Below are 9,843 nucleotides of genomic sequence, written 5' to 3'. Positions count from 1 at the left end.
TTGAGTTTGACATACTTGAGACTGCTGACTGCAATTGACATTGACGTATGACTAGATATAGTGATATATGTGAGAATGCCCTCTTGTATAAAAAAGCTTTTTAAAAATACTTTTGCGCGTAGGTAATAAATAAGAATAATGTATTGGACAAATACACAAATTGTTAAATAATTTGCTGCTATTGCGTTTGAATAGTCTAGTTAAGATGTTACGGAACGTAGTTTTATTTATATTACCAGTTGTAAACATTGTGCTTGGATTTTCCGATGTAGGAAAGTGGGATTTACCTCTAAACGGGGTAAGAAAATACTATTATGGTGTAAAAAATAAGTTACCTATTTTTCATATCAATAACCAAAAACAGTTGTGGCAATATATACGTGACTCATTGTCATGGCAAGTGCGATACGCCGAACAACTATTACACTGATAAAATATTAGATCATGGTCTTATAAGACAAATTTTATTATTATTTTATAATACTACCAGTGATATATATTTATTAGATCCTTTTTTTCTTTTACAGGAAAGTTGCAATTTCACATTAGCCAAGTCACTTTTCAAAGATTCACAACTCATAATCGCATGTAAGAACTTATTTTATTATTTTAGAGGTTTATCTTTCCAATCGTCATCGAGTTTAATCCAAAAATCAAGAACAAATATCTATTAAAAGAACATTTTTTTCAAATTTTAAAACCCATCATGTATACATATGTAACAATTGAAATGTTATATATATATAAAATGAGATAAGACATTTATATATTTGTTTTAGTTTAATTGGAAATGTGCAATTAATGTGTTCTTGAAAATTATATGGAATGTATGGCTATGCCATTATGTGTATCATAAACATAATACTTAAAATTGTTTCAGTGCATTGTGATGTAAAGGAACCAACAAATATCACCATTATGTACTCATGGATGAAAACTAATTGCTCACCAGATTACTTCCATTATTTTGAAAAGGTTTTTAGGCATTTTGTATCATAATCTTAAGTTAATCACAAAACTATTTCAAGTAGGAAATGAGTATAAGTCTCAATTCTTTAATATATTCCAGTAAGATTGTGCTGTTTTATGAATTTTAAACAAATCAACCAATTAGCTACTTATTACTTAAACTATTTCTATGAATATTGTAAAAGAAGTGTATGTTTAAAAAAAAAGTAAATAGACATTTGTAATTTATTTTATTTCAGAGGATAGTTGACTGCACAAATTATGAAGAGAAACCAATAGATGAGAATAATAATACAAAGTTATTACCCACAATTCTATGTAATGGCCAAAATGTTATTTATCTACATAATACTAAAAAATCAACTGATAAGAATGATGTGAATGTTATACAACCTGTGAGTATTTTATTATATTTTTTATATTAGGTAGAATTAGTAAAGTGGAAGAGGAAAGTTATTATTAGTTTTTTATTTTCTAATTTAGTTGCTACGCACAACAAATATACTAAAGACTTTGTTCATTTACGACATCACATTAGAAACTTCTAAAATTGTCACTGTTTTATTAATATATTGTCTATGTATTATATACAGAAACCTTCCTCTTCCCTAAAATATTTGTTTAAACTTGTATATTTATATGTCACAGTAAGATTCACAAAGTTCGTTATGTTATTCCTCTGGGGTGGCGGGGCCCACTCAACCAATCAGGGCGCGCCATGTTATCCGTTCTATGCCAGTTTCAATTTGACCGGTTCCCATCAACAGATTACAAGATAGCGAAAAATAATATGCTAAATTGCAATCATATTTTACAGTTCACAATACAGATTTTTGACAGATTACAATCTGTCTTGTCAGATTGTTATCTAACAAATGTTGTAATCTTATGGTGACATATATATAGCTTAACAAATTGCTGCTGCTTAGACAATGGTTAAAACAAAGTTTGCTAAAGTTCCTTATATCTTAAAGTACCTAGGTTTACCTATAATAGGTAATTTGAATATACATTTTACTGAATGATAGTAAAAAAAAATATGATTTTACAGAGGGCACCCTTCCACACAGTTGAATTGGAAGGGATATATGCACTATGGATGTCTGTTCGTAGTAATAAAATGTTCCAAGTGTCAATGCACATTGAAATGGGGTCTCCATCTGGATATATGTCGGCAGCTATTTGGCCTCTTTTGCCAGTAAGTGAAATATGGCATTTGTTATAAATTATACATCAAATTTATCTATGATTTGTTGATATATTTACTGGCACAAAATGTTGAATATTAAATCAATTTTTTTACAGTTCTTTGGTGTGATGTGTGGAGTGTACACGGTGCTTTGTGCATGCTGGCTGGCTGTCTGCGCGCTGCAGTGGCGAGACCTGCTACGCATTCAGTACTGGATCGGAGGTGTGGCACTACTTGGCATGGTCGAGAGTGCCACATACTATGGGGTATACTCCTCTATCAACAGGACTGGGTGCGTTCTTTCTCCCTTTTACTTTCATAGAGAGCGCAAGTGACCACAACAATTCCGAATATACTTATATACAATTATTAATTTATAATAAAAGCTTATTTAATTTTTATAGTTACTTTAATGCTGAAGCGTACATGTTCGCCGAGTGGATGTCCGTAGCGAAAAGGGCGCTGGCGAGAATGTTAGTCATCATTGTGTCATTGGGATTCGGGATAGTCAAGTAAGTAACAGATTTTTCTATAATTCCACAATATTGTCTTTTGTTTAATATTTCTGCTACTGGCGGGTAAAATTTTCGGATGTACCCGTCAACCAGGGTTGCCAATGTGTGGGGAATTCCCCAAATTGCGGGGAATCGTAAGTCGGGGATTAGTGTGGGGATTGTCACATGTGGGGAAAGTGAGGGGAATTTACACTTATGCGTTTTATACCAAAACGATCAGTAATCGATTGTCTATCCGTCTTTTAGTTAGTACAAAAATTGAATTGTAGTAACGATTATTAGTTAGCATAGTAACAAAAAAACACACAATATACAGACATTAACCACGACTAGTCTGATTCAACGAAAAAAAAAACGATCGTCAGTAACGATGACCAGTCTGAGGCAACGAAAAAAAAAAAAGGTCTTCAGTAACCATGGACTAGTCTAATTTAACCTCGAAAATTGAATTTTATTGTTAGGAAATGAAAAACAAACATACAAAAACATGTTTTTTACCTTTATTTCTGTGTGGGGAATTTGTGGGGATTTGGGACATTTCTTTCCCCCAAATTGGGGAATTAGGTGAATAGACATCGGCAACCCTGCCGTCAACGCGAACCCACGGCTTCAGTCGTACAGAGTGTCTGTCGCAGGCCTCGCCTGGGCCCGGCGCTGCAGCGTGTGGTGGGGGCGGGCGCGCTGTGGGGCGTGCTCGCTGGCATCGAGGCCTGGCTGCGTTTGCACCACAAGGCCGAGGACTCTAACCGGGACTTACTGCTGTCTGAGGCACCGCTGTCATTGGTGGACAGCGCTATTTGCTGGTGGGTCTTCGTGTCGCTGGCACACACCATGCGCACGCTGCAACTTAGAAGGTGAGTCCCCTCCGTATATTACAAGGTCATGAATGTTTGGAAACTATAATAATGTATTATGTAAATAGCCCTAACACGGACTATTTCTTTAGAAAAGATAACATGAACTAACTGTTGATATATAATTATATTTATAGTTCAATATACGTAGAATTGGATGGATCTCTTAATATTTTTATCTATATTTAGATATGATAGTAGCTCATAAACAGTATTCAAGTAAAACATTATGAGTACATATTTCTTGGGATGTTGTAAAAGAACATCCCGAACTGCATTATTTTCCTCTTAAGAGAGGTCTTACGAGTAAAGTAAAACGAAGGTGTAACTTTAATACGTGTGTATAATAATAGTGATACGAGTTGGATATGCGTCGTTGATATTGGGCTATACCAATATATACGCCAAGTGAACAGTTGTGATCTTTAATAAAAAACGACACAGGTCTTTCTAGAACATGCACTCGTTTCCACTTAGATTTATTAGGCGAGTAATCCTTCTGTTAGTAAATATGTGTTAGGGTGGTATTGTTAATTTTACATATCGATAACGTAAAAATACGTTAAAATATATTAAAAAAGATAATGTGCATAACGAAACGTTAAGTATTCTATTTTATATTCAATAAAATATTGGGTTACGCAATATTCCAACGTAAATAAAACAAAAACGTGATATATATTCAGCGGGGTAATATGCAATATTAATTTTTACTGCTAGAATTTTAGTTTCAAATAAATCCATCTTGCGTATACCCACGCCTTAAAGAACTAAACCTTATAAATATTCTATTTTTATAATATATACTTCTTATATATACAGTAGAACCTCGTTAAGTCGAACCTCTGTAAGTTGAAAACCTCCAAATCTCGAAAAAATGTCTTGTTCCTCTGTTCTTGTCTCCATTACTCCGTCCAAGCCATTTTGATACATATTTTCTCTCCATTCCTTGAAAAATTAATTTTTACCTCTGTTTCTCGAATGAAGCAATGTTGTATTTTACAACCTTTAATTAAAATATGCTTACGCCATATTTTTATATTTTAAGGATGTTTTAAAATATAGTGGATTATATACAAGTAATAAATAATAATATGTGTCACATCTGAAAATTCTCGATAAGTCGAAAATTATATAAATCGAATATTTTGAAGAGAACTTACAAGAAGTAGGGTGTAAAAAGAAAATTAGTTTTTAAGCATAAAAGATTGCTTTTAAAACACGTATTCAATGTTTTAATTTTATTTAATTTAAATCGAGCATTAGGCTTGTCTGATGAAAAGTACATACACCACCCATCTACAACACTGGCTTGCTTTATCATTACTGAATGAATTCGTATTGAATAAAAAAAAACTTTCGTTTTTGTATTATTTTATAACATTTATTGTTTTTATGTAAACTTGTCGCATGAAACTTTTTTCAGGAACACAATCAAGCTCTCTCTGTACAGACACTTCACGAACACTTTAATATTCGCCGTCATCGCCTCAGTCATATTTATGCTCTACTCTCTCAAGTCGTACCGAATAATATTTTGTATTTTAGTAAGTATAACACAGTTATGTATTGCTGCATATTATGTTTCACGATGCACGCGTTTTCAGCGTTGTGTTATTTAATTTGAATAAAGAACACTATAAAAAAATATATATTATCTGTTTTACGGTTCCCATATGAACTTTTTATTTGTATAATTTTGAAACACGCAAACACTACACGTTTATACTGCCTACTCAGGTCTTTATGTTATTTGTTTACGTTCAACTATTAAAAAAATCTGCAATAAAAGGTTGCAAGTTTGAATATATTACATATGATTTTATCTGTCTGTTTTATGATGAAAAGATTTTTTTTCAAAATATAAGCAATTTTCAACCGCTGATAATATATACATTAATAGTTCAGACTGGAAATATTAGACACTTAATCTAGATACAGTTCTCAGGTACTTGGATACCATACAGCATATATAAAATCTAAAATGAATATTCATTAGTTGGGACCCTTTCACAGTATAGTTCATAAAGTACTTCAAGGAGTGATTTGCTATAAGAATACTAATATAAGTGTTATACCGTAAAATTTTTCTTTTGAAAAAATTAACAAAATACTAACATACAAATTAAAATATAATGTACCTGAAAATTAAAGACTTTCAAAAGTATTATTACTTAGATTTAAATTACGAAATCATGTTATTAATTAATATATATTATTCGTTCATTTGTTAAGAAATAATCGCAAGACCTCCCGAACATCGAGCGCTACCAAGAATTACCATACCGTGAGAAATAATCACACCATGCATTCCTTGAAGCTACCACCTGTTGCCAGCGTCGCTGCTTTGTTTCGCAAGACCTCCCGAACATCGAGCGCTACCAAGAATCACCATACCGTGGGGACCATTCAGTGATTTACCGATTTCGTATATAAATATGTAATTCAGACTACAGAACTTCACTTTTTGTTCTAACATCGAACAGACTGTCACGTATATTATAAATTAGAAATAATTAATTGTTAAATTAAATTATTTAAATAAACGTATAAGTTAAATTCGTTCGGTTTCATTCTGCATCCTCAACGGCAGCCCTACGTAATTGGCGCAGTCGGTAGGATGCTCGCGGAACGTTTCGCGTAGAAGATTTCCGTAATCGCGTGAAGCCCCGCCGTAGCTTGTCTAGCTGCTGCATCCGTAGCATCCGAATCTACGAGTAGTGCTGCACGAGAGGTATCCAGACATCGATAACGCAGAGAGACCGAAACATGTTCATGTGAGTACACTAGATTCTTTTTAGTGGTTGCTCAATCCTAGCCTAACTAACCTGTGTGTTAATAAAATTTGCCAAGATTTTTCATTTAAGAAAATCGAAGGAACCTAGGATAGTTATTAGTAGTAGGCAAACTTTCGTAGATAATAGAAGAGATATTAGTTTAAGTAGTATAGAAGAACAAACGGAAATGTCTGAGTTAGACACCATTTATAAAGCCTTAAGGTTGGTACCCGAGTTCGACGGGAACCCAAATGTACTTACTAGATTTTTAAAATTATGTGATCAATTGGTAGGACAGTTTTGTAGTGATAGTAGTAGTGAATTAAGTAGGTGTGCTCTTCTCAACGGAATTCTTAACAAAGTAACAGGCTCTGCTGCTCGCTTAATTAATTCTAATGGGATTCCATCCGACTGGCAAGGCATTCGAACTGCTTTAGTGAACAACTTCGCGGACCAACGAGATGAGACCGCTCTATATAACGATTTAGCTATTTTATCGCAAGGTTCAAAATCCGGGAACCCACCCCCTACGAACTACTTTAAATCTAAAGAAGTAAATTACAATAGTTTCATTGACAATTCTATATACGATGAATATGCCGATTATTACGATCCTTATTTAACAGAGCACCTATTGCAGGAATATATACTAGATCACCGTAAGCGAATGTTAAAGGTATACGAAATCATTAATGAAACCGCCCTTCAGCGTCGTACTGAAATAACCGAGAACATTAATAGAAATGGCATAAAAAATAAAACATATGCACCTGATCAACGAATCTATGTCAGAAATCCCCTAGCTAATAGACAGAAATTAGCTGCCCGCTATACGAACGATACGGTTGTAACAGATTTACCTATACATATTTATACAAAGAGAAAGAGAGGACCCGTACCCAAGTCGCGCCTGAAACGGGTACCTAATCTCCGGAAATTTAGATTATACGGACGCACTAAAGAACGAAAATGCCATTGCTATTCTACAAAAGAACGAAAATAACTTAGCCATTGAAATAAATCATCAAATAAGTTTAAGCAAGCAGTGGGCATCTCAGAGTTCAAATGTTACAGATAGGATAGTAGAAAACCAGAGGAAAATAGAGAACATTATTAAAACCATCTTAGATAATGATGTTAGGAAAGAAGAAGATGCAATTAAGTATTTTCATTTAGCCCAGCTACTTACAATACTAGGTGATGACATAGACAATTTGTCACAAGAGTTGTCAAAACTACAGAATCTATTGGCATTCATAAGAGCTAAAAGCATCCATTATTCCGTTCTCGATTACGACACTTATATAGTTATGTTAAATAAACTAAAAGGTTTATACAATTCAAATGTAGTGCTAGATATTAATTTTAGGGAATATTTAGATCTATTAAGATTAGGATATTATTATAAAGATAATGATATAATCTTGGTAATTAAGTTTCCAATCATGAATCCCAATAACTACATCCTTTACAAATTGTCCTTAGCCCCTAATAGTAATGATAAAATTATAATCCCTACCTATCCATACGTAGCAATTCACGAGAAAGATCTACTGTATATAGAGACAGAATGTCCGAAGTACAGTCACGGTCATCTTTGCGAGGACAACTTAAACCGACACTATGGAGAGCAAACGAGCTGCATTCAACATCTTATACTCCAGCAACATATCCATGAAACCTGTCGGGTTACTCCAGTAATCTTATCTTCTCAAGCCATGGAACAATTGGATGATCGTCACTATGTTCTGAGCTTTCCCAACTTAACGAAAGTTCATTTAACCTGTTCTCAAGATCAATACAAAAACCTTCTCGGAAGCTATCTAGCTGAAATACCTAAAGGGTGTGCTCTACAAACGTCCATCTTCACCATCACTAACCACCATGATCAAGTAAAAGGACAAGTTTTGAAAATGTTGAATATAGAATATAGTAATGAAGATCCATACAAAGCGACAGCGAAGAACATCTTGAAATTGAACAGTATAGATTTGACTCACTTACATTCAACCAATACCAGGATTGCCTCTCAAGAACCAGTGACTTTGGAATTGTCGAACTTAGACACGCTCTATCACACGACTATACCTGTCTACCTACTCATCGGTGCATCAGTACTCACTATTAGCATCGTCCTCATTCGTCGCAAATGTATGCATTTAAGAAATACCAACCAGAAGGACAATGAGGCAACCAGAACACAAGAAGTCCAGGACAGCCCCAGAGATCCTATGTCTCTATCAGCACTATTTTCGACAAAAGTCTCCAAATAGCTGCTGATCCTGCGGAGGGAGTTGTTAAGAAATAATCGCAAGACCTCCCGAACATCGAGCGCTACCAAGAATTACCATACCGTGAGAAATAATCACACCATGCATTCCTTGAAGCTACCACCTGTTGCCAGCGTCGCTGCTTTGTTTCGCAAGACCTCCCGAACATCGAGCGCTACCAAGAATCACCATACCGTGGGGACCATTCAGTGATTTACCGATTTCGTATATAAATATGTAATTCAGACTACAGAACTTCACTTTTTGTTCTAACATCGAACAGACTGTCACGTATATTATAAATTAGAAATAATTAATTGTTAAATTAAATTATTTAAATAAACGTATAAGTTAAATTCGTTCGGTTTCATTCTGCATCCTCAACGGCAGCCCTACGTAATTCATTCATATTAGTGTTAGTTGTTAGTGTTATTGTTTTCAATTAAACTTAATACAAATAATGTAACCTTATTCGATAAAAATGGCAAATTTCATCCGAAACCTTTTTGTTCGAGTGTGTTGAAGACTAACATCCAAACGGACAGACTAAATATATGTTTTATGATAGAACAAATTATTTGAATTTAGAATTAGTTAAGTTAATACAGGGATTATAAATTTAACTTAAGAATTTTGATTGATATGAAAATACATATTTCAGGAATGGAAAGAAGTGTGGATGGATGAAGCATACTGGCACATTTTATTCGCCGGTGTCCTGACAGTCATTATGGTGTTATGGCGGCCCACAAACAACAACCAGAGATACGCCTTCACACCGTTGTTAGACAATGCCGAGGATGATGACGGTAGTGTACTTTTTAATTTAAAACATATTACTTATTTATAAAACTTAATGGAATATTAATATTTAAAATATTTTGTTAAACAGAAGAAGAAGAACAGTTTGTGAATGACGCGTATGGAGTCAAAATGAGAGCGACGAATATAAATGAGACGCCCGACTCGCCCCGTGACCCCGAACCCAATACCACTTCTTTGGATTCAGATCTTCGCTGGGTTGAAGAGAACATACCTACCAGCACACTTCCATTACTAGATTCAGATGAGGAAATTATCAATACGAAATTTGAAGTTTCCAAGATGCAGTAAATAAATAGTATTGTTTATAAAATGTCACTGTGATTTATGTGTTTTTTATTTAATAAAAGTATTGTTTCGTACGCTTAGTTATGTGAATTGGATTTTTTTTTTCAGTAAGAAATAATTTAGAAAAATTGTTTGAGTTTGTTCCCTTGTAAATTGTTT

General features: G+C 34.0%; 1 protein-coding gene across 1 annotated transcript; it reads left to right on the top strand.

The window, feature by feature from the left end:
- The first annotated feature begins 20 nt into the window (after positions 1-20).
- Positions 21-9,774, top strand: LOC124531950 (transmembrane protein 87A). The gene is made up of 11 exons (XM_047106537.1): positions 21-298; positions 528-588; positions 881-975; positions 1,209-1,364; positions 2,021-2,167; positions 2,275-2,450; positions 2,563-2,670; positions 3,309-3,527; positions 4,954-5,074; positions 9,236-9,383; positions 9,467-9,774. Exons 1-11 carry the CDS (start codon positions 206-208, stop codon positions 9,685-9,687), a joined length of 1,545 nt encoding a protein of 514 aa, XP_046962493.1. The 5' UTR covers positions 21-205; the 3' UTR covers positions 9,688-9,774.
- Positions 9,775-9,843: the final 69 nt, after the last annotated feature.

The sequence above is a fragment of the Vanessa cardui genome, chromosome 8 (genome assembly GCF_905220365.1).
Source record: "Vanessa cardui chromosome 8, ilVanCard2.1, whole genome shotgun sequence".
Classification (NCBI taxonomy): Eukaryota; Metazoa; Arthropoda; class Insecta; order Lepidoptera; family Nymphalidae; genus Vanessa; species Vanessa cardui.
The sequence above is the reverse complement of the archived record's forward strand: the minus strand, read 5'-3'. Positions and strand labels throughout refer to the sequence as shown.